Consider the following 25,639-nt stretch of genomic DNA (forward strand, 5'->3'; position numbering starts at 1 on the left):
TTGTCTCTGTGGTCCTTTGTTGGATTCTTTCCATTGCATTTGTATGTGCTTATACTGGGGGCCCAAAAACTGGAAATAGTATTCCAGGGATGGCTTTACTGATGCTGAATAGAGAAGATGGATTTTCCTAAGTCTTTCCTGACTCTTCTTTTTGGAAATAGTAGCAGAAGAATCAAACTACCAAGAATCTTAGACCTCTCATTTCCTTAATGGGTGTTCTTACTGCTGAACTGTTGGTAGTAAATGTAGCAAATGGTCAAGGAGGGAGTGTGTCATGCTCCAAATAGGTCCAGTGGTCCAAGAGTGCAGTAACAATTTTGGCAAAAGCTGAATTTTTGTCTAAAAATGCTCCGTCTTGTCCAATTCATGGCAGAGCATGAATGTTTCTGTCTTGATAAGAGGATGGCAGTAAGCATGCATGGAACTCTTAACTGTTAACGTCTTCCTTCTCTCTCCCATCATCTGTTCTGTCATCAACAGTGATCTGTCTTCCTTTATCATGTCGTAACAGTTGTGTTCACTCCTGTTGAGCACAAAATCATACTGTGAACTATGGAAACAATGGTTACTCCATTCCTCAAGCCATCCTACACTTCCAAAGTTACCTGCTTCTCTTTTTTGTTGTGCTTCCTGCCATGTTGGAAACAGAACAGTTCTTTTTGCTTATGAGCCAATACCAAATATTTGTCATGTCCAGACAGATTCAGTGCACTAATATCTAGGAAACAACAATTTGTCAGAGGAAGGTGTGTTCTCTGGGTTTTTGTGGTACTGTATTTGATTTGTCAGTTACTTAGGACAATTTGAAGAATTAAGCCTTTGCAAGCAACCAGTTGAAGTTAACATGGCCCCTGAATATATGAGTTTATCTGGACATCTTCTGTGCTCTACGTAGAGCATTTATTACTGTATAATCAAATAGGAATCCTGGAAATGAGACCTGTGCCTTCATATGCCTGAATTCTAGGCTGCAACATCCCTGGTCTCACTAACACAGATGGGTTTTGAGCTGTTCATGTCTTCCTTTGATCTTGGATGATGATTTTAATTTCTGTACCTGTGTTCCCACACCACCTTTCTCTCCACTGTTGCCACTCATCATCTTTTTGAAGGCCGATACACAATATATGCATATTCACATGACTGGCTTTGTGCCCAGGACAGAAACTAAGGCTTCTGGTGCATTGTGGACTGTCAGGTGCCTGTAGAGGGCATTCATCACCTGATGGCTGCCTAATTCAGGTGCTCTGATTCAGATTCCAGCCATGCCTTTCCTCTTTTCATTGACTTTAAAGAGGGTTATACAGATTTCCAAATTTAAGTCTAACTGCAGTGCTTTAAGTTAGGTGATAACACTGCTTCTTCTGTATAATCTCTTGAATACTATCCAGTTTTATCATTACTACAGGCCTTTTGTATTAATATTTGTTTATACAGCTAAAGAACATTTTAGTGTCTTGTATGTTTTGTTTTCAGGATTCTCAGCTTGTGACAATTCTCAACATTCATGTTGTACTTCAGTGTCTGCGCTCTGGCTTAGTTTTCATTCTTTAAAAGTCACGTGTTTCTGCCTTGTACCTTTCCTTAGGAGACTAATTCAGGTAGTGAACTGAGACTCCTAGCTTAAAGGCCTTTATGCCTTCCAACTCAGGAATTCCATGATTCTGTCCCTTTCCTTGGATTTTCTGTTAATTAACACTTGGTTTATAGAGCATGTCATACTGTACTCAAGTCTCTGAGCTACTGCAGTTGTAGCTTGACTTACCAACCAGCTCTGTAACTTAATCCACTATTGCAGTGGAAATGAACAATCTTAGTTATGGGTCATCTTCTGTTCATTCACTTACAATGAAGGATATTTACTTTCATTAACTTTTATTCTCAGCTTGCACAAACTAAACCTTAAATAATAGTGACTTTTTTTTTCTGGTATAGAAGCCTGTAGGAATACCTCACTCTGCTAAAAGGAATGTCCCTTCTTCTGTAATCACAGCGTGAAAGGCTGGATTTCTGAAATGAAACTTACTGCTCTACTTCCAAGAAGAAATTCTTTTCTCCTCAACCATTAGTTGATAGCTCTTGGGGTCTGTTTCATGGTATACCTCCAGGAAAAAGCACTGTAACAACTTCGTAAGCACATTGCCTGCTATACAGTCGTATTTGTTGAAGTCGTAAAAGCTGTCTGCCATTAAGTTATCCCTGCAAACATCTTACTTTTGTCTGCACTGCTCTTCCTGTGTTTCAGAACAGATGAGTTCATTCAAAAGACAATCCGTGAGAAGTTTGCTCATTGCACAGTTCTGACCATTGCACACCGCTTGAACACCATTATCGACAGTGACAGAATTATGGTAAGAGTTAACAGCTTCAATTATTATTATTCTTTTCTTGCGAATTGATGATTTTGATTACTCTCCTTACTTTCGATTGAGAAATGGTCAGAAGTTTAAGTTGTAACTTCAGACTTATCCTGGTCATCCTAGGGGCTGTGACAGGCGACTCATGAAACTGTAGTAGTAATGACCTGAAAAGACTGCTTACGTTTTCTCACTCTGTGGTTCCCAGCCTGCTAGGCACAAACCCATCGCAGGTGAGGTGCAACAGCAGACTTAAGCAAATGAGCTCTGTCGGTACTGGTGAAGACACACCCAGTGCTCTGGATGGAGTCAGCTGGATTCGGTCAAGTTGATTAATTCAGTCTCGGTGGGCTGAGGGAGGCAGTGCGATATTTAGTGGTGTGGAATGTGTGAGAAGGAAGTGGTAGAGGTTCTGGGGCAGGAGTTGTTGGTGGTAACGAGGCAGCAGCTGCCCTGGGGCGAGGGTGTTGGTTGGAGAAGTGGAGCTAGACTGGTGAGGTACTGAACGTGGCCAGCTTTACAAAGCAAGGTTCAAACAGAAAAGATGGAGTATTACCAATCCAGCAGCCTCTGCCATCTCTGTTCCCAGCAGAACAGAGGTGTACTCTGCTAATGTAAAGCACCGCATGTTGCCTGCCCTATGATGCCTTGCGCACACAGAAAATGAAAAATATATACTTTCTGATGATTTTCATAAAGGCATAAAGTCTTCCCTCAGTTCTTAGGAACTCAGTCTGGTCTGTGCCTTTGAAATGAGGTTCTATCTACAGTTTTGCAGTTGTCTTCAGTAGCAACAGGAGCCCACTGCAAACATTTTCTTTGCAGTCAGTTAACGAGGTAACTTATTAGTGGGCAAAATGTGTTTGGGGATAGAATTCAAACTTAAATGTATGTCAAACAGAAATTACCCATATCCTCTCAGTGGTAACTTTAAAAAATATTTATGAAACTTTTTTTAATATTAAAATGAAGTTTGCTAATTCTTTCAGTATTGTTTTCTGTGGTGGTGGTTGTTGTTGTTTTTAACTGGATGCCCAGAGCATTTTAAAATCTGTGATTGAGGTACAATGGTAGCCCAAAGTATGCAGAATGAAACAATTGGATCTACTGAGGTGAGTGATGTTCTGGGGAACAGAGTACAGCAGATTGTGATTATAGTTTACTTACAGAGAGAGAAACCAGCAGAACTGCCATAATAAGTCATGTAATTGCAAGCATTTAAGGTATAATAAATAAATATTTTCCTCACTGGTGAAGACCTCCCCACAAGTCTAATGGATATGTTGGTGTTCTGTACAAGTAAAGTGAACAAAAGACTTGTGAGGAAACAACTGTGACCTAATTAATAGCTGTGTGTGTTTGTTAGCTGTCCAAAGGGATTTCTGTGGGTTTTGGTTCATTAACTACCATTAACATGTTATGCACAGAATGTTCTTTCCATGAAGATGTTTTCTTAGTTTTACCTTTAATATCATGCAATTGAAATGAAAACTAGATGTTTTTATTTACTGTTTTGCTAAAACCACGTGATTAAAATTGGAAGTTACTCCTCAGATTGTTCAGTATAATTGCCAACAGTATAACTACTCCATTATATGTTTAGATCCTGTATCTTATTTTTGACCTTCCATTGTTTCAGTTCAGCCACAATCGAGATCTTACTATCCTAAAAGTCCACTTTTCCATTGTCTAGTACACTGTTTTCGGAATGGCTGTGGCCTGCCTAGAGTGTATTAAGGAAAAGATTTGCAAGAAAATCTACCCTTAGGGTCTGCAGTCATTAGTGACTCCAGTGTTCTTCATCTTTTTATATTACTTCATCTGATCCTTTGCGTTAATTGTGATTTTGGGAAGAAGCAAAGGGTGAGAAGTATTAGACAGAAGATGGAGGAAACTGGCAAGTTGACTTAGTAACAAGCGTGTTTTCTTGACATACTTATTCAGAGTTACTGATTCTGCTTCCAAACAAACTGTAAATTTTATATTGTTTTAGGAGTGATCAGAGGTATGGCAGGTGTGCTTTTGTTATATTTTTAATTACTTGGTTTACTCAGGCGTGTAAATCCTAGTGGGGATATAACGCATATAACGCAGTTTTGGAGGAGTAAGAAAAGTGCGTTGTTATTCCAGTATATTCAGGTATTATTAAAACTTCTGTTTTTCTTTCTTGTTTAACTGAGATGTATAGATAAAATAATGCCTTCATTTATATGTTCCATCCAAAGATGGAACCTTATAGTTAACAGTTGAAAAACAATGAGTACACTTATTTGTCAAATAAATATGTCGCAAACCTGTTCAGCTTTCTTGACTTAATCATAGTACTCCAAACCCATTCCTGAACAAGTATACATAGCTTGAGCATAAACGTGGATTTCACTCTCTCTCCATTGAATCATTTTGTTCGGAAGGAACCAAATGAAGTCTCTAGTCCTATTACAGGTCCGATTGTTCAGGGCTTTATCCCATTGCATCTTGAAAACAAAAAAAAATAGAGATTCTGTAGTCTCTATGGGCATCCTCCTGCCGCAGTATTTAATTATCTGCCAATAAATCTGTATTTTTCCTTATAGCCACTTAAAACCTCACCTCAGTATATGGCAATTTTTTTTTTTTTTCCCACAGTGTACCTTACTAAATACCATGGCTCTTGTCTTCTGAGTAACTTTCTTGTAGGTATGATATTACTCCTGTTGAGTGTCTTAAAGCCATGTGTTCTCCTCAGTGAACAGCATCTGCTCTCTCAACCTGTCCTCTCAATGGGCTGATGCCCCAGTGCTCTTATTACCCTGGCGAACATGTTTCAAACTTCAAACCAGTTTACCCTCATCTTTGTTGTTCTGTATAAAAGAGGAAGGGAGCAGATGTGGGTCTTTGCATCTGTTTGTGTTGTTTGTCATGAAGTTCATGCTGTACTGTTCTTTTAGCTTGTCTACATATAGATCCCTGTGATTTCTGTCCTTGTCTTATGCACGTTGACTGCAGTCTTCAGTTTGACGTTGTCCACGCGCTTTTGATGTAATTCCATTTAATTGCTAGTTAAACCAAAACTTTCCAAAAGGATGATGTGCATCATTAGGGTTAATCCAAACATTAAAAAGAAAAGGGAAAAAAAAAAAAATAGAACAAAATAATTCTGAGAAAGTCATGAGAAAAAGTCAAGTTGGATGAGTATGGAAATAGGAACTGAACGTGAACTGTTGCATGTCTGCTCACACCCATTGTAATAACCGGTTCTATTTTAAAAGAGAAGAATGCCTACTGGAAGAGGAAAAAAAAAGGAAGCACAGAATGCGTTTTTATACAACTGTAGACAAATCTGGCCTCAGGAGTTGTTTTAATTCTCGTTTGTTCTATTCCCAAAACCATACCTCTGGTTTCATAATCCAGGTCACGCCTTAAGAGTATTTCCATTATATCCATCTTACTGATAAATACATTTTATCAGAACTTCAAACGCATAAAATCGTTGAGGGAAGAGCTGCATTGTGTAATGTGATACTCTCTAACCCAATCACCTCAGTGAGTAATCCTACATTGCACTTGCATAGGACTTTTCATCTGGAAATTGTAACGCTCTTTACAAACATTAATTAATTAAACTTCAAACACCTGGGTGAGATAGGGAAGTATCCATACAATCTTTGGAACCAAAGTTGGAAAGACTTGTTAAGTCAGGCCATCATATAATACTACCATAAAATTATAATCCGGTGGTTTTCAAACTTTTTTTTTCCCCCCCTATGCTGTTTATGAGTCCTACAGGGTATTTTTCATTCATGTTTTCTCATTAGTTTAAGAACCCAAGTTGTAGCTCCTCCCATCAGATCCTACAAATACCCATTTTAGCCATTTGACAATAAGCAGCCTCCTTTCTCCCTGGCAAAGAGGGGAGGATGGGAGAAAGTTTCTTCTCTTCTAGTGTCAAATATTGGGAAAAATTCAGTTCAGGCTTGCTCCACTAGCCCCCCATTCCACATAGCATCCCCACCGCCACAAAAGCTGCTTCCCTGTCCTTTCCTCACCTTACAGCATGAGGGCCTTTTACCTAAATCACATCTGCAACTCACCAAACCCAGTCAGGAGCAGCCCGGGGCAGCCAACAGGCACCACTCCCAAGACTTCCAGTGGTATCTTGTAAAATCCGCATCACCCATTCCTCCCCCTCTTTTCTGCTTCCTTGTCCAGGTTGAGAAACACTTTAGAAACTGTGTTTTTAGAGAGGAGAGAAGCTGAAGCATGCAGAAATTGAGGCTCACCTAGGGAAACAGTGAATCAGTAGCAAATTAAGTATGTGCGTCTGGCAGGAGTCTGATGCAGTTCTTTGTTCTGGTTGCTGTGCTGTTGTCTTTCAGTAGGAAAACCTTAAAGTAGCAAAGACTTGCACATTTTTCCAGTGACAAGGATGTTTCTCCACAGAGACTTTTCATATCAGTGAAATACCTATTTGAAATGAAAGCTCTTTATGCAAGCAGAACTTGATCTAGTAATTAAAAACTGTCATTCAAATAGGAAGTTTTTGAGGAAGAGAGCCATGGGAAGAGATCTGATTTATTTATAGGAAAACCTGTTGTGGCTGTGTACTGAAATGACTTAATACTCATGGCTAACAGTGCGATGTACTTCATAGCCGGACCCGAGGTCTTTTTTTGGTCAATAGAAAATGACTTCTTACATCTCCCTGGTACGCCTCTCTCATTCAGTTTTTTCCCATTTTTCTGACATCACGTTATATTTACATTGTTGGAACACCTGGGCCTCATAAATCAGGTGCTGTGTTTTATGTATTGTAGACAGCTAACCTCAACAGGGCAAATCAGTTCACCAAAATTTGGCATAAACAGCTTGAAAGGAAAAGAGGGAATTCTGCGGGGAGGTTGAAGAAGTTTGTTTAGTAATAGGGGAGTCACCTACAGCTAGACAGAAAACGCTGTGTGGCAGTTAAGGTCTGAGTGCTTGTCTCTGGAGTTCTGGTGTCTGACCCAGTATTGCACATTATTATCCTTCAGCCATCCAGCTGGATGGAGATGAGGCAGTTCTGCTAACAGACACCTCAGTAAGCATGGTAGCGATGGCAGTGTTGCCCATCCTTAGCATGGAAAGAGAGCATTCATCCAGAAATTAAAGAAACCCAAGCTCTACATTTACCTTTCTCTGCCAAGGCTTGGACACTGTGCTCCCCACTCCCATGTCTACCAGCATATGCAGGGTGTTCAGGTTAAAGCTACTCTCTTGAAAATACAGGCTAGGGAACACTAGAACTGAATGATGATTATGTTGTTTTTTATTCAACCTAAGAAAAAATCCAGCTGTGCTGGAACCAAAGAGACCAAAATCTCCTGGGTGAAGAAACATGAAGATAAGGAAATGAACGTTAGTCATGGAAGAGGACCAGTGTGGAGTACATTAAACTTAATGGTGCTAACTGAGATGCTTTGCACAGGAAATATGAACGAGCGTTTGATCTCGCAATAGCTAAATATCAGTATCCCACAGAAACATTGCTTGTGTACGCATATTCTGTAAGGTGACAGGTAAATTGGCTGGAATTCCAGGTTTTCAGGACCTGGGAGATAAGATCTGAGAATTTAGGAAAGATCTTAACTCTTAACTAAAAGGACTGGTTAAATATTTCAGGGGCGCTCTAAAGAGTTTTAATGCAGTTCCACCGGACCCTGGGTGTGATTAATGCTGATCTACCTGCTTGGCTGTTCACTGCATTGGAGTCCACGTGGACAGCTGGTGGTGGGCAGGGGCCCTGGGAACATTTAGGTTTATCCTTTAATTTGGTAATTAAGGACTTGTGGAATTGCTGGAAGAGCTGAACATTAGCAAATGATTTTCAGAAATGATCCATTTTGGTTTTAATGCAAAGAAAGACGATTTCCACAATTTCCAGATCCTCTGAAACTGGATTAGTGTTTTGCAAACAGCAAGGGAAGACACATTCCTCCATGTTGTTTGTTGGAATTCAGAAATTCAGTTCAGAAGACATAAATAGTGAATATGTTGTTTTTCAAACCCGAGTGAATTATACATCTTTGCAATTAAGAGGATATTATCCTGATGTTTAATCCAACTTTGCATAAAGTACTGAGCTGTGAGCCATGTATCAGAGCCACTGTTGTCAACTGAAATGAAGTGTGTCTGTGGCCGTTGTAAATGTCACACTTGGCCTGGCTGTCTCTATAACAAGTCAGAATCCCAGTGATCTTGAAGTACTGGGACTGTTGATTCACTTTGCCAGTTTGAAGCTGTACCTTCCCAAAACGTTGACATCTTTAAGATTGTTCTTAAAAGGTGCTCCCAGTTTCAAGACGACCTCCCAACAAGATTCTTTTGCCTAAATAAAGCAGCTAATTACTGAAGCAATACTTCAGCTTGGGAGCATTCAAATGAAGAGCTGCATTTGAATTACAGCAGGAAATGAAGCTAATGTTTGATGAACCTTAATCTCTCATTCTGTCAGTCATCAGTGTGTGAATGTATTTCCATCTGTATAAGGACAGAGCAGTCAGATTATATTGATTTAAAGACGGTGGTATGGAATGCAGACCACACTAGAAACACTAACACATCTTTAGAGGGTGGCTTTCTGCACTCTCAGAAATACTATTTATTGTTTAGAAGCAAATCAGTGCAGGACGTGTTGACATGTTGGCTGATGACTTGAGCAGAGCGTCTCCGATAAGGTAAAACAGTGTGCATGGCAGCTGAGCCACAAGTTCATTGTCATCAGAAGCGGATCAGTCTAGGAGAGGTGCAGCTGAGTTATTTAAGTTTTTGAAAAGCATAGTGCCTTTGTAACTTATCTGACAATCCTCAAAAGCCTTATTAGAGAGTGGGATTTCTTAAGCTGAAGCATATCTTCTATCACTTCAGGGCCATGTTTGAGCCATTCTGCAATCCAGATTGAGAAATGTGGCTTTCCAGTGCTGGAAACAGTCATTACTGATTGGCCAAGGAGGAGTTTTGTCAGCGTTTAGAGCTCTTGGTAAGAGGTGGCTCTATGGGAAAGGTCGAACTTGCGCTGATGTGTCAGATGTTTTGAGGTGAGGAGACTGAACAGTACGAAAAACATCCACAGCAACTGGTTAACAAGTTTCTTTCCTCCAACGAGATATAGCAGCTAATAACACACGATTATCAATAAAATAAGACTCATTACTACATACATATTGATAATTTTCCCCACAACATTCCAATTAGCTTACAGTGGTGTGCAATCAGATGGCGAAAAACAGCAGGAGGGGAGATTAAGCCTCTGCAAGAAGAGTAAATATAACTCACGTGTGGAACAACTTAACAGTCATTTTTTACCTGCTGAATTTTCTCTAAGAAGTATCATTTCAGTTTAAAGAAATCTGCTTCTTCTGACTACAGAACAGTGTCTGAAATTGCATTTTCTGTGGAACAGGGGAAGTGGGCAGAGGGATGTGTCGGACACCAGAGACCAAGGGCAGGCTTAGTGTTGTTACAGTGAAGTTAAAACTCTGCTGAGATGAAACATTTGGAAATCCTGGAAAGAATAATTCATACTGTAAGAAGGTAAATGCCCAAGTGTGCTCTGCTTTGTTCAAAGGAAGATCAAGAAGTACACGACTGGATTGTGGTGCATGGAAGCTTCTTTATTTGACACCAAATTTGTCAGGGAGTAAGTTATATGTGATTCCTGAAGGAGCTTGGGGAATGCTTAGATTTAAGCCAAAGAATTAATGAAAATTAAAAATAATAATAATAATTAAAAAAAAAAAAAGCCAAGTGAAGCCCCAGCACCAAAAAATCAAAAACAGAAACAAAAAGAACAATAAAAAAAGATAAAGAAAGAAAGAAAAACCTCTTAAAGAAAAAAATACAACCCAAAACTTTCTGATGGCTCCCGAGTTAGGTGTGCAGCCTCGATGTTCTCCCACTGTTGCAAACCTGTTCAGATAGGATAATATTTATAAACGATTCTTCAGAGAAGTATGTGCATGTTTCTGATCTGTTTTGGCAAACCCTGATGAGATGGAAGAGATGGAACGTACTTGCATCTGAACTTAGTGCCAGCTGGGGAATGGGCTGCTGACTCTTTCCCACAAAGCTATGTATTGTCTTGTGTAAATATATTTCTTTTAATATGATGTAACCAGAAGCATCTCCTGAATATTCTCCTCTTCCCAGGACTGTATTGAAGATCATCTTGATGTATGCTCTCTGAGGAAAACATTGTTCAAAGTTGTACTCCTAGCAGAGTTTTGAACTTTAATAATTTTGTTGTTTGGTGATGTCTTCTCCAAGTCTAAATTAAATCAGATGTATTCCCTAGGAGATAATTTGCTTGAATTATTTTCCTTTTGAATAGGAAATAAAAACATTTATGATCAACTCTTAAATGTCCCATTTTCCCTCTGGCTTTATGGTGAAGATGAACGTGAATAGGAATACTATTCATTCCTCAATAATAATTGAAATAGATTCCCATGCCCCCCTCCTCTGTGGCTCAACACTTCCAACCTTGGGCTTCTTTTTTTTTTCTCTGAGTGTTTTATAACTATTGTTCTCTTGCTTTGTCTGCTTTTGTTGCTGAAAGTTAGAAAATGCAGGATTTAGAACTTTCTTTCTTCTGTCTATGGATAGCCATAAGTACATGGAATTTGTTACAGCATTTTTCAGGATCCACGCTCATTCTCTTCTGTGGCTAATGTCAATTTTTAACTATATTTTAGATTTTACATTCATTTATGAAATGAATATTTGCTTCTCAAAAGTTTCGTGCAGCCCAACGATGTAAATTGCTTTCAGGAATCATCAGAAAAAGTGCTGTCCTAGTTGTGCTGCTTGGGTCTTTACAGAAATGTGGACCAGTTTTATGAAGTTTTGTCTTCCTCCATTGTCTTGTTCCTCTCATTTCGTTGTGAGATGGCTCTCAGATTTCATTTTCATCATTTTATGGTTTCATTTTTGTCTCTCTTTCCCATCCGCCATTGACTATTACACAAATCCTGGCATGACAACACTCACAGAGATGTATTGAACATCTAAACTAGTATATCTGAGAGTGGAATTCTACGTATGAGTAAGGCTCACTTAAATTATTATGTAAGCCAAATATTTACATACAATGCCTGGGAAATAAATTGTTGGTTCTGTATTTGCCGTGGATACTCTGGCCTTATTGTACAATTTCTTGATAGCTCGAATACTGAAGTCCCATGCCCAGAATTTGTCCATAGAAATCATGGTTAATACTTGAAACTATGAGATTATGTATTGAAAGTGCTGCAGTTTGTTTTCTAGGGGGTACTTAGGCAGAGTGGAGGTAAATAACCAGGCAGGATAGAGAGGAAACAGATAGAAATGGACAACCATTTTATAGCTGCTAAATCCTACACATATTTAGTGCAACGACATTTCTATGGCATAGGCAAATAGTCCTTCTGCACTAGCTGAAGCTAACGTAACACGTTTAAATGGCTAATGTTTGCTTTCGCAGGTCAGTCTGATTCAGGTTGTTCCTTACCTAGCTCTGGCTCTTTGCTGTTATATTTTAATCCCACTGTTTCTGTGTTATTCTTTGTCTCCATGTCAAACCAAGAGCTCTTAAAAGCTGCTTTGTCTTCTGCCCGATTCATCCTTCTGCAGATCTCACAGCTGTGATGAGCATCACTGTCCAGCCTGTTGGACACAAATCAAATTTTGGATGCAGTAGATTTAGATGGCATGAGGGAGGGGATTTTTGCTTTAGAGCTTTATTGTACTTACACCTTGTTGATGAGGTAAAGAGGCTGCCAGTGCAAGACAGTGGAGAACCTGGTTTACATATGGTTGCCTTGGGTTTACATTGCTGTTGTGTGTTTATTTTATTTTACTCTGTTGAAGCATTTCACAGACAGTGAAAATACAAGGTTTTCTTTGGTTTGCAGCATATACAGTAAGACTGAAATTTGTCCAAAATCTCTCTGTCTCTCGGAATCAGTATTAGAGCCTGTAAAGGAATGGTGAAGTCCCACACTTCTTTGTGTGTCCTCTGTAATCAGCATGCCGATCTGATTTCACTGCCTACATGCCTCTCTGGCTTTCTGTATCTAGTTCCACTGGTACAACCACCTTGGGATGCATCTGGGTTCGATTCAGTCATATTGTACAGTGATAAGGGTTGCATGCAAGTTGATCAGAAAATATGTGGCTAGTAAACACCAGATTCCACCTTTCCTGAATGATTAGCTTGCTTTTTGAAGTCCTAATGATTTTAATTTGGCTTGGAGTCAGTGAGTAAGAGTATGCAAAGCCTTAGCCAAAGTACCTATTTATTTATTTAAATGTTATCAGCACATATTTCTTCAAAGAAGAATACCTATCGCTTTGTCTGTGCCCTTTTTAATAAACGTATGGATATCTGAATGTTTAACTACCAAGTCAACCTGCTTAAAATTCCCTCTGTTGTGTTGTGTGGATGGTAGCAGATAGTAGGAAAGGGTTTTTTTTTCCTTAGTTAATCTGGTTCATAGAGTGTTTCTGACTTGTAAGGATGATGTCTGTTCTATTTCATTCATTCTTTTTTCCATTTTGGATTTCTAAAAAGTAGCGGGGGTTGTTTTTCCTATCTTTGTTCTGTCTGTTTTCATAACATAAGTCGGTTTTTATTTCCCAAGAAAGGTTATGAATAGCTTAAAGATTTGTTTAAAATGTGAATAGAATTGTTCTGGACACAAATCACCCTAATTATCTGTTCATCTTCTGGACTTCACTGTTTAAAACTTGTCAAGAAAGAATAAATCCTTATTTTTTCCCTCCCAGGTTTTTTTGAGGAGGTCTGTCCGTGTTTGTGGTTCTTTCTGATATTTGCAAAACTGTTGCTAAAATTTGAGCACTCTGGTAATGTAAGGGAAAACAAAAACCTCCAGTTTCTGTGGTAGTTGTTACCAGTGAGAGAGACGCACTTAGTGGACGTGCTTTGTGTTTTCTTTGTTTCTTTCTTCTTGAGGGTTTACGTAACCTGGTGCTGAGAAAAGTCATTCAGGGAGCCAGAAATGTCCCATCTTGTGGCACTTCATGTTAACTATGTTAAGTAACACATAGAACTGTATGTGATAGTTCAGTTTATGGCACTGTTAAGGATTTTGTCTTTTACCGTAGAAAATAAAACATTGTGATTACAGTTACATTTACAGTTAATCCTTAAATACTCAAATGTGATAGAACTAAGTATCCCATCTATGAAATTTAACGTCAACATACTGTTATTGTTGGCTTGAGTAGTTTTGCATTCAAATGCAGTGTACTGAATGGAAGCAGAAGCTCAGGACTGGGTGTCTTTCCCCTCGTGCTCAGTCCCTGGTGCCCAGCAACCCAGCAGCGTGTAGTTTGCACATGGAGCAGCTGAACAGATTAGTTCAGCTTCCTCTTGTGTTCTGTCATTAAAGGCGTCCTGTAGGTTCTGCTGAGCTCTTGGCCCTTAAGATGCTTTAAGGAGTTACACAGGCAAATGGTACACTTGGAAGTATCCTCACAGGACTTTGAATTTATCTCCAAACTTGCTGGAGTTCCTTCTTTTGAACATAAGTTTGCAAACTGTTTTTGTTATTTTGATGTTGTCCTCATGGTACCTTTTATTTCTGTCTTGCCTGAAATGAACAACTCCATCTTCTTAGATGTACTTATTTCTTTTTTTCTTACAAGTATGTACACCACAATTACAGCTTTGGTTACGGGTCCTTGAAGTCCCTCTGTTGTGGCAATAATCTTTTTCAATAGTGTGCCTTGTGTAGTTAGTTTTCTTATTTATACAAGGACAAAACCATTTTCTGAATTACTTTTTCTCACATAACTTTGGGGTTGCTGTTGTGTTGGTTTTGTTTTTGAACTTCATTGCTTCTGCACATGGACTGGAGTTCAGAACCTATAGAGTGTTATCCAGCTCTCTTTCTTGAGTCAATACCATTAATTTATAAGCCGGTTAAGTATTTGAGTGCATTGCTTTTGTCAATGTTGACTTTTCCCTGCTATTGTATTTCTCATTCTCTTAAGTTAGTTAGGTGTACCTGAATCTCCTCTGGTCTAGACTTACCTACATGTTTTTGTGTCATTCGCAGCTTTGTCACCTCTCTGATAACTCCTTTTTCTGATGACTAGCCCATATGTAGCTACCACAGAGCGCTCTGATAGCTGCCAGTTCCTACCCTTCCAGCACCCCACACTGCAGAAATGCATCGCTTATTTCTAATGTTTGTTTTCTGTACAAATTCTTGAGGTTTTGTCCCCAGTTATTTCATTTCACCTTTCTGGAAATACATCTGGAAATCCATACAAAATGTTTTTCCATTTTATTCTCATGCATTACGCATTTTATCAGATTTGTGAGGTACCATTTCATTTTACTAAAATGGTGGCAAACAAATTCTGCCTGTGATCCAAATGTCTTCTAGTTGTGTTTTATTCATTTATTTATTGCTTTGACTGAATCGTTGTCCTGAAAAAAATAGATGTTCTGGTCTAAAGGTTCCTTGAAAGATTTCAAGTTCTTCAAAGTGAGAAGATTACAGAATACTTTTAAGTGCAGTATTTGCTACCATGCAGTTATGAAGTAGTCACTTGCATGAGAACATTTTCTGATAGGCTCAAGCAACCTATTCTTAATTTCTTCTGATGTTTTTGACTGCATGTATCCTCTGTGGCTTGCTGACTTAATGCTTTTTTAATTTCTCCTTTCTATTTTTCCTTCTCCCCTCCTTTCCTTCTCCTCTTCCCTTTTTTTCCTTTGGGTTGCATATATCCCCAGTGACATCTTTCTTATGTAGAAAGAATAGGTTCAGGGTAAGTATCTTTCTAATATGTAGTTGGCAAAACCTGATGCAAGAAATTGTTTATCTTTTCAGCAACACCCTCATTTTCTTTAATTACATCTTCACCTCCTCTAATCCAAAAGACCTACTTATTCTCCCCTAACCGTCTTGGTGGTTATTGCATGGTTTATACCTACAGTTGTTTACTGCATAGCCCCTTTCAGGTCTCTTTGTTTCGTTCTTACACAATGAATCTTATAATCTGCTTTGTTGGCTTCACAAACATTGTATTTCCATATTCTGCATAACTTTGCATTGGATTCCTATAGGTGGAATGGCTGTAGGGCACTCTAAAATTGTACAACAGCTCTATAAACTACAGAAGTGTTACGCTTGTTTGAAGAAGACATAATATTTCATTTTCAGAATGCAAAGTTCATCTTAGCACTTGAAGTGGATACGTTTCCCCTTTGCTTATGGACTTCAATATTTGGTTTTGAATTTCTTATGTTAATATGTTGATTTCTGCTGACTTAACAGGTTTTAGATGCGGGAAGACTAAAAGAATACGGTGAGCCTTACATTTTGCTGCAAGAAAAGGATGGCTTGTTTTACAAAATGGTGCAACAAGTGGGCAAGACCGAAGCAGCTTCTCTGATTGAAACAGCGAAACGGGTAATTTTATAATCATAATTCAGTTTGTCTCCGCACTTGGTTTATCACAAGTTAGCATATTCAAGGTTGCAGTAGGCATTCCATTAAGCATCAGAACCTGTTGACTTTGTAAGGCTAAACCCTCATTTTCAGAGATTTTTTATAGTGGTTCCACACAGGCTTCCCAATGATTGATAGGCGTATTATGTATATTTCATACCCCAAATTGAAAGAGTGTATTTCTTGTATCCCTCTGTATGTACATGCAATGGTAAGTGTAAATAATATATGACATACTCACCTGTGCTGGGCACGTGTTTTGCAAAAACTCTCTTTAAAAGCATATAAAGGCTGCAGAGTCCAGCATTTATTTCCCCTGTAATTTCTGAATGGTCCAAACAATGTTAGTGTGAGGTTCAGTACTTGTGCATTAAATTATGATCACTGGGGGTGCAATCCTAGTCTTATTTTTCTTACTTCGTTCGTTTACCTTTGTTTTGTTCTGCAGATAGGATGAATCGCGCTCAATTAAGAAACAGCTGTTGAATGTTTTGTTGTCTCCTTGTTCCATACGAGGCTCTGTGCCTGATTTACTGCTTACTATTCAAATCCTACTCTTGAGTGTAGCATTATTAATGTAATTGGGAGCATTCCTCTGGCAATCAAAGTGTTTAAGAAACATCAATGGATTAATTTTCATAATATGCCTCTGAGGTGAGGCTATATCATCTCCACTTTTCAGATGGAAAGCTAAAGCTGAGATAAGAAGATAAAAAGAAATGACCTTTGATTAAGGAACTCATTTTGACTAGTTTTTGGCTTGCTTTATTATATTTTTTTTGTGTGTGTGTGATAATTCAGCACACGGGACGTCCAAAGCCAGGTTGTATTTCTCATATTGCAAATGAAGTTTCAGCATTGCTGCAGCTGAGATTTGCAGTGCTTGATCTGGGAGCAGTTTGATTATATTTGCACAACTTTAAGTGTGCAAGTAAGGCACTGATATTAGGCGTGTAGCATCCTAAGAGACTTTGCACACGTCTTATCTCTGTCCTGTATGCTTTCTTCTCCTCAAGTTGCTTGATGTGCGGGTCGTAAGGGGGACACAAATTGCAAACTGTTTCCTGGGGGGAAAGGAGAGCACCAGGCAGGGAGCAACTGATAAAGAGAGCAAATAAAATGGCAGGTGTCTGCCTGCTTCCTAGTAAGAATAGCCACAATTCTGGAAAGTTGGGAAAACAGTTGTGCAGTCAGGGATGCTAGGTGCTTATGTACTGCAGCTGTTTCACTGGGCATTTTGGAGCATAGGGAAGAGATTTCTGTCTCTGTGCCTACTCAGGATTGGTTGTTTTTGTGGGTTTTTTTTGTTATACCAACTAAACCTTGTTTCATATTTCAAGAGTTTTTAACATATAAACTTTGCAGCATATGCTATACATTCTTGCGTGGCACTGATTGCAGAACTGAGGCTTTGTCGGCTGCTGCAGTGAACTTTCTTATATTTTATTACTAAAGGTAATGGTTTAGACATGTTGTTTTGTGACACGTGTATGGCAATCTGAAGGTTATATAAACAGTGTTTAAAAGAATCGGTTCTAATTGATGAGACCATTTGATGAGTGTTTGTCTGGGCAGGCTTCCTGGGACTTGATCCCTGGGATGGCTAGGGGTGGCCATCCTGCTGTCACCTACCGAGATTCAGCCCTCTCATGCTTTCTCTCCTTCCTTCCTTGCAGCCCTCCTCAGTTGCACAATTGCATTAAAAGATAAATCAAAATGTATAAAAATAATTGCCTGATGTTACTTGCCCGTGTAGTCATCTGCAGTTACCACATCAATGTTATGTGATTTTGTACAGGAAGGGAAGAGATCCAGGAACCGGTCTCTGCTGAAATGTGGTTTGATGAAAAAGTTTGCTAACTCCCAGGCTAGAAGGCAGATACAAGCTTTAGCATCTGCCAAGAATGCAAAGCATGGTGCTTATCCACACTCAGCTCAAAAAATGGGAATCGAGAGACTGTATCTCCAGTCAGCAGCTACCCAGAAGCACAGTTACAGTTCTTTCTGTTTAAAGGACTTGGGCATTAATTCAAAGTGTTTGTTCTTGCTGTCCCTTGTGCTTCATGCATACTTTCAGAGAAGTTGCTTAGTTAGAAGAGCTGATGTGTCGGTTGCACGTATTGCTGCTGGTCTCCTACATTCCTCCTGTGGTTACCAGGAACTGTTCTTATGAGGAATTGCTTTTTGCTGTTGTTGAAAAACAGCACGCTGCACATAAAAGGAAATGGTAATATAGCATACACACATACTTTTCAGAAGGTGTTACAGTGGGTTGCTAAGTGAAATGGTTTGGCATGTGGCCATGCTTTGACAATGATCGTTTGATTTATTGTGCTTTGGACCCAAATATTGAGCACAACAAATTTGTACCAAGATCTTTTCTTCCAGTAAGGTGAGATTTTCAATCAGTGTTCTGGAAAAGTATAGGTCTCGCATATATCCCTTAGATGCAAACAAGGAGGGATTACGCACCTTACATTGAAGACTTAACCTGGGACATCTTTGAAAGAAACATGATTATCTGGAAAAAATAAAGATATATATTGGGTATCTTAGCTAAGCACTGAAAGATTAAACTATTCAGGGTCACCATGCCTGCTGAAAATGGAACTCTTATTCCGTTTACAAGAAGCTTATTAGGAGAAAATCCTACGGGGAGGTAAGAAATGAAATAGTTAAAAGAAATATATACACACACATATATATACATATTTTAAGTGTGTTCAGCTATTTATATTTTAAAAAGAAAAAAAGCCTCCAAGTGTTCTCCATGTGGTTGTCAGCGCTCAGAGAAGCTTTTCCACAGAGAGTAGGACTGTTCTTCTGTCTATCAGTTTTTAAGCACATTGAGGGAAGAGTGAGGGTGATGCTGTTTTAGAGCTATGACTGATGCATAAATATTAAAAGAGGTGTTATCTCACCTCCATGATTACTCATAAGAGGGTTTCAGCTCTGTTGGCTGTGGGAGGAGCTTGTGTAAGGACTTGAGCATTTAGTATCTTGAGGGATTGGGCTCAGGGGAAGAATCACAACGAGACAGTTGAATAGCAGCTGCCATTTCATTAGATCCCTAGTAACGTGCCAAGGTTTTCTATTAACTTTGAAAAAAGAAAATCACGCTCAGAAGCTCCATTAAAAGTATGCCAGAGTTCTGTGTTTCTAACCAGGATCAGGATGGGAGTGCAGCGCTGAGGCTGCAGGCTGTGCACTGTGTGTGTGGCTCCTGATTAACTCTCTGCCATTGGATCCGATCGGGGCCGGTTACTGAAGAATGGCTCTTAACAGCCTCCCAGCTGGTTCAAATCAAACCTTAATATTCTCTGCAAAGAGATATTGTCTGAAGATACGTATGTCCTGCACTGGTGCGTGTACACAAAAGACGACAGCAATACTTACAGGGATGTTTCCACAGAATGACTATTTCCCTTTTATACCCCATGTCTTACACAAGTATTCATATATATGAAGGGGACATTGTTATCAAACAAACCAAACTTTGCTGGCAACGCTCTGAAACGTAAATTGGAGAAATATTTCATAAGAAGCTGCAGTTGGGGCAGTATTGACTATGAGACCTAACTCGTGACACGTGTCAGGCTCAGCAAGATAGCGTATTTTCTGGTTTTGAAGACTCAAACAAAACTTTTCACATTCTTCTTTGGGGGAAAAAAAAAGAAAAAAAAAAGAAAATGCATTTGAAGTCCTTTTTCAACCCAAACACATTTTTAGATAAGAGCACACAAGTCTTGACATTATTTCATTTTGTTATGCGCATCTGTCAAGGAACAGAGATATGATACAGCTACTAAAAACTGATGATTGTGGAACAGTGAAACTTGACAGCATTTCATTTCCTTTATGTTCTGATTATACGTTTATCAGGAAACCTGTATCTCTTCTAGTTCAGCTAGAAATTGGTAGAATTCAAGAACTCAAAGGCTTGGCAAAGAACCGTCCTATTATTTGGTATCATCTTACATTTTAGAGAAGTTGCTTGGTTGAGTCATTGTTAAAGCTTTTGCTTCTTCTTTCATTATTGTGGTTCGCTATCCAGAGATCACATTTCTATAGGCCCTATAACTGCTCTGCAGCACAAATTAAACGCTGGGATATTTCATACATATACCTCGACGTTTCAATGGTTGTCAATCACAGTTTGTAAAATACAGGGATTACAACCTGATATTAACATCCAAATCCATTGTGTTCATTTTATGTGTGAAAATGAGAAACCCTTGTGCAGACGCAAGATTGCACAGCTTCTTTGTCGTCCTGTTTTTAATTCATCTCCGTGTTTTGAGCAAGTAAAATGATTTTACTTATCAGTTTAATGTAAACTGATAATATATATCTGTTTATCTGAATCACCAGAATTTGAGCGGATCTATAGGTTGCGTGGTGTTTTTCTCAGACTTTGTCACTGTATAAGATCACTGCTAATTTCACTAATTTTTCAGTGACATGGAATCATAGGATCACAGAATGGCCTGGGTCGAAAAAGACCACAATGATCACCTAGTTTCAGCCCTCCTGCTTTGTGCAGGTTTGCCAACCACCGGACCAGGCTGCCCAGAGCCACATCCAGCCTGGCCTTGAATGCCTCCAGGGATGGGACATACCATTACTGAAGATCCCTAACCTGAAATTCCTCTTTGGATTCCTTAGGGTCACTCATTTATCTGTTCTCTGTGTATCTCTAGAATTGTATTTGAAACTAAAAGGCATTTAATGTAAAATGACATGTGGAATCTGATATTTTCCCTAGGTTTACTTCAGTAAGAACTACCCAGAAGTTGTTCAGAATGGTCAGCTCGCCTCAGACTCCTCACAGGATCCTTCCTCAGGATTATGCGTAACTGAAACTGCACTGTGATTCCTCATAACCACAATTGTTTTCCACAGAATATAAACCTGAGAGCATCCAAACAATCGATGTTCACGAGTGTCAACGGGAGAGGAAAGTGGAGGGGGCCGATTCTTTGCACTGGACATCCTTTCTATTTAATGCTGAGAAGTTTTACTGTCCCTGTTTCTTTAATTTCAGTGCAATATCTATATATATTTTTCCTTTCCAACTGATTATTTTTGTATCGCTATGGAAATTAGGCAGATTCAGTTCCTATTTGAAAGTTATGTGGTAGATATCTCTGTTATTTAAAGAGGTGCAGGACACCTAACAGGTCTAGGGTGCATCTTTGGAATTTATTCAAGAAAGATTGGAATGTGTCCCTTTTCTCAGTTGGAGAAACTTTGAGAGCAAACAAAAGCAAACCTTTATTTTTTTAGTGTCACCATACCTCCACAGCTGTGTCTAAACAGCAGATTTGGTTGTGTACAACTTAGCTTCTAATACAGGTGTCTCTCTACCTGTCACAGGTAGCTATGCAAGCAGTAGGAAAGAAAGAATTCAAAGCCAAAAACACTTTCTTTTTTTGATAGAAAAAGTGCTATATACTTAGGGTTGGGTTGGTTTTTTTATATGTATAATTCAAGTAACTTTGTTCAAGGTGAATGTAAATGTAAGTTTTATTTTGCTGAAATCCAGATGCTGAAAATTCAATCTCGGTCTTCTGTACTTTAGAAGAAAATGACTATGTTTGCACTGAAGAACTATTTAAATAATTTAAGTCACATTCCTCTTTTTATCCAGGTTATCAGAGAAAAGAAAAAAATAGTATTAAAATAACTTGAGGAAATCTTTGAATGACATGTCATTATACCTAAATACCACGTAGTACAAAGTTATCTTCAACACACCACATTGAAATGTATACGTTATTTGCATTTATTGTGCCTTAATATTTGTGCCTTCAAGCCAAAGCTGTAACTGCAGGGTACACAACAAATTCATTAAATATATGTTAAAAATATTTAGCCTTAATATATTTAAAGTTTCGCATCAAGGATTCTGTTGAACTTGTGCTGTTTGAAGTTACCATACTGCTGGAATAGGTAGGGAAGTGCAACCCAAAGGTTTGAATGGCTGTTGCTGGCCCTGAGGAGATTGCAGTGAGAGAGAGGTTCTGTATTTGTACACCATGTCCTGATTCAGCAAAGCACCTCAGCATAAAGGCACTATTCCTGTGGTTTAAAAAGTCAGGCAAGTGCTCTTCTGCTTCAGAGCTTTTTTGTGATCAGAGATACCTACCCTTTGAGGTCCAGTACAGAATAAACCTATTCAGATTATTGTCTGAAGGGCACAGAAGGCGCTGAGAAACAACAGGTCTCTTCAGGACACAGAGAACATTGTGCTTTTTAGATAAAAAGAAAGAAAGAAAAAGATGCTTGCTGTTACATTGGTAAGCTGAATATTGCTTACCCAATGTTCCCCTAATAGTCGAAAATTAAGGTGAACACCAATGTTTCTCATTTCAAGCCAGTGAGTAAGTTGCTGAAATACAAGATTGTTGCTTCTCCTTGTTGAGAAGCAAACTGAGGCCAAAGCCTGTGCCCGAGGACAGGGGCTCATCCAGGAGGGCTTTGTCCTGTGCAGAAGTTGGTGGTAAGAGGCACAACCTTCATTCCCCACTGCCCGCACCCCCACCAACTGGCTTCAGTGGTGGATGGGAGGAAAAGACACATGCTGGGCATTTGATTTGCTGGCTTTCTCCTCCTGTACTATGAGGAGGAAGGTACACAACAAAGCGCACTTGCCCTTAGCTTTCTTTTGACAGTCCTCTAACACTTCTCTGGGGTGTAGCTCACTGTAACAAGTGTCCCTGAGATAAGTTGAACTGAACTTCACGTGAGTCTTGTCCTTTGTCTGGTGCTAAATACAAGGCAGTCGGGGATGACTACGTGTCCCCAAAGCAAAGTTGCGCTGATTGGGTCGTGTAAGCAGCAAGCTCATAGCTAATCCTTCTCAGAGCACACAAGCCACAGCCTCTTTTCTGGATCACTTTGCCCCCTATGTCCCTAGCACACAATTAGCGTCTAATGTGTTTTGTTTTGCTTTCTTTTCAATTCAGGCAGTCTCAAATAAGGATAAGGCTATTCTGCAGCTCAGCAGAGTGTAGCATGGAGGTATGTGAAGATGTAGAGAAGTGTTTGAGGATGTAGAGTCACATTGGATAATGCTGGGAGACTGCGTAGGATGGAGAAAGCTCAGCCTTGCATGGTCTTTTTTGTCTGTAACTGCCTTTTGGAAGTGGTCCATGGCATAAACCATGTCCAAGCCCTGCTCAGTCTTTATCATAGAGAGATACAGCTGGAGTGCTCCAAAACAGAGCCAGAGTGAGCTGACTGTGATAGTGCAGACAGCGAGCAGGGACTGGAGCTCGGAGCTCATGCATTTTCCTTTTTTATTCAGTAGTTTGGGCAGATGCACAGGGTCTACCCATGCTTTACAATATTGAATTATTTTGATTTCGAAATAGTTCATACAGGAAAAGAAGTGTGATGTATAATAAATACATGGAGACTTTTAAATGCTCTTAAGAGAACAGTATGTTTACATGGCCATATGTTTTGTTTCTATGGGTTTTTTTAATTGAAATTAAGGAGATATGTATATGCAAACTGAGGTTGTAATTACAGTTTTAGTTCATTTCAGCTCTGAAATGAATCTGTGGTAGGTTGCGTTTCAGAGCAGAACTCCAAGACGCTGACTGCAGCCCACTCGCTGGTATGGGACCCTGACAGATCCAGCTATCAATCTATAAGGCAGAGTTAATTCAGTCCTGCAGCTTTTTTGAACGCGCACAAAAATGTTTGGTATCTGAAAATGCTGATCCCGCTTCTCCACATGTTTTGACAGGACATTACTAGCTGCAGGTATCAAAAACCAAATATTTAAAGAATCACACTTGAAAACCATACACTACTGAATAGAACAACAGATAGTGAGCCATTTGTGCCTGTCGTTGCCATGATATCCGCCTTTCTAGTTTAAAGTAACAGATATATTGCAGTCAGGAAATCATTTCTTTAGATTCTTTTGTTGCTTGTTGTTGTTGAGAGCTGTTGTGAGTAGTTTAGATGACTGTTGGTTAAGATGGACGCACCTATTTAATTTTAGGTGAGTGACAAAGTGCACTGTGCCTGAAACTCGAGGATGAGAGAGGCCTTCCTTTGTTGGACATTGTGGTCTGTTGTATGTACAAACTATGAGGTGTTTTGTGTTTCCTTCTAAAGAAAAATTCAGATGATAGTTCTAAATTTCCACTTTGAAAATGTTCATGCTTTGTTTGGAGATAGTAAAACTGCTTATTTCAGGCTACATTCCTTTATGGGGATCTTGGAAAGAGAACTCAGTCTTCAATATTATTAAAGCCTTTAAAATGTTTCTTCACCATAAGGTGCCTTAAGGTATTCCTAAGTCTAATAGACAGTTTTGTGCAGAAATTGTGCACATCATCAGTTGTGGGACTATTGTACATTTGGTTCAAAAGTCTTGGAACAGCCTCTACTTAAGATGGAAAGAACTGTTCCTCAAACATTTGTTTTGGTATTTCTTTGCTTTAGCCATCCTTGAAACACCACTGGGAGAGTCAGAGCCAAAGTGGTTCTCAATAATAGGTTGTTTCTGATTTTGCTTAGGTGAAGGGCAAAATTCTGCTCCTTGGATTGAACCACAGTTCACTTGCCAGATAGGTTTAGTCTTCTGTGATATCACCCATGCTCCTCTTTGGAAGAGGGAGGACCTCCTTCTAATCAAGCGCAGCAGTGCTGGTTGGTAAAGTGATATCGACAGTTTCTTCTAACCTTCCCAATACGTGTTTGGAAATGAGGTAGTGGAAGGAACAAGGAATCGGAAGATCTAAATGCAGTAGAAATTTCAATGAAAATGCTGCTTTTTGTGTTAATCCAACCCTTCCAAATATCTCACCTTTCAGTTTGAAGGGAGGGAAAGGGGGAAGAAAAAGATAATGGTATCACTTACATCCCGTACTGATGACGAACTCCTGACACTTCAGAGAAGAATGTGGCTTTCTGTATGTTTCACATTGTGTAACACCGCACTGCTTTTTCATTATTTTAACTCTGTTTCTGTTTTGTTTTGGTTTTTACATACGTGTAACAATTTGATCCTGTTATTTCTATGGAATGATTTCTTTTGTTGACATCCACGACAGCTTCTGTCATACAATAAAATGTGTTTCCCAGAAGCGTGCCGAGTTCTGTCATCGTTGTGAATGTGTGGGTGAAGGCAGAAATGCAGGGCTGAGCACAGTACAGGTCATGCTCGAAAGCTCCAAACACCCCTTTGTAGCACTGCCAACTCCAAGGGCTGAAAATCCTCCGTTATGAGGATAACACAGAATACTACATCTCAGCTCATTTTTACCATTCTTCTGCTTTCTGAGATCTCGCAGGTCACATTTTCAAGCTCTTTGCCTCAGTGGCAGGAAGTAAAAAGTAATTCAGATAGATTTCCAAAAAATCATTGTATGACTTGAAGGCAGAACCACTGCAGCTGCAAATGTACAGATCAGATATGGTCTCTGCCTCCAACAGCTCACAAGCTAAATGGACTGGATAAAGCTAATGGACACAGAAGTGAATGGATTTGCAGCAGAACTCCAGAATCTGGTGTCATCTCTCAATCCTGTACTTCTCTCCAATGAGTTTGTTACTTCATTCAGCAAGACTCTGAAACTGCTCGTTTTCCTGAAAACTGCTCAGAGTTTCCCCCTGTCTGCTTTGTCAAGCATGTACATATGTGATCTGTGATATGAATTTTTGGTATTAGATGGATTGTGCATTTATCACTCATCTCCCAGGTTAGCAAGTTCTAGGACTGATGCAATGGAAATGGTCACCTGTCCTTTTATAACAGGATGCTGGAGCATGTGTTCAAAATTT

General features: G+C 39.3%; 1 protein-coding gene across 1 annotated transcript in view; it reads left to right on the top strand.

Moving 5' to 3' along the window:
* The window catches only part of ABCC4 (ATP binding cassette subfamily C member 4), a 139,315-nt gene extending 114,373 nt beyond the window's left edge, over positions 1 to 24,942 (top strand). The window contains exons 29-31 of the mRNA XM_015851547.2: positions 2,246 to 2,351; positions 15,662 to 15,796; positions 20,601 to 24,942. Coding sequence (XP_015707033.1) covers positions 2,246 to 2,351; positions 15,662 to 15,796; positions 20,601 to 20,708 — 349 coding nt within the window. The 3' untranslated portion in view covers positions 20,709 to 24,942. The remainder of the gene's footprint in view (positions 1 to 2,245; positions 2,352 to 15,661; positions 15,797 to 20,600) is intronic.
* Positions 24,943 to 25,639: the final 697 nt, after the last annotated feature.

The sequence above is a fragment of the Coturnix japonica genome, chromosome 1 (genome assembly GCF_001577835.2).
Source record: "Coturnix japonica isolate 7356 chromosome 1, Coturnix japonica 2.1, whole genome shotgun sequence".
NCBI classification, from domain to species: domain Eukaryota; kingdom Metazoa; phylum Chordata; class Aves; order Galliformes; family Phasianidae; genus Coturnix; species Coturnix japonica.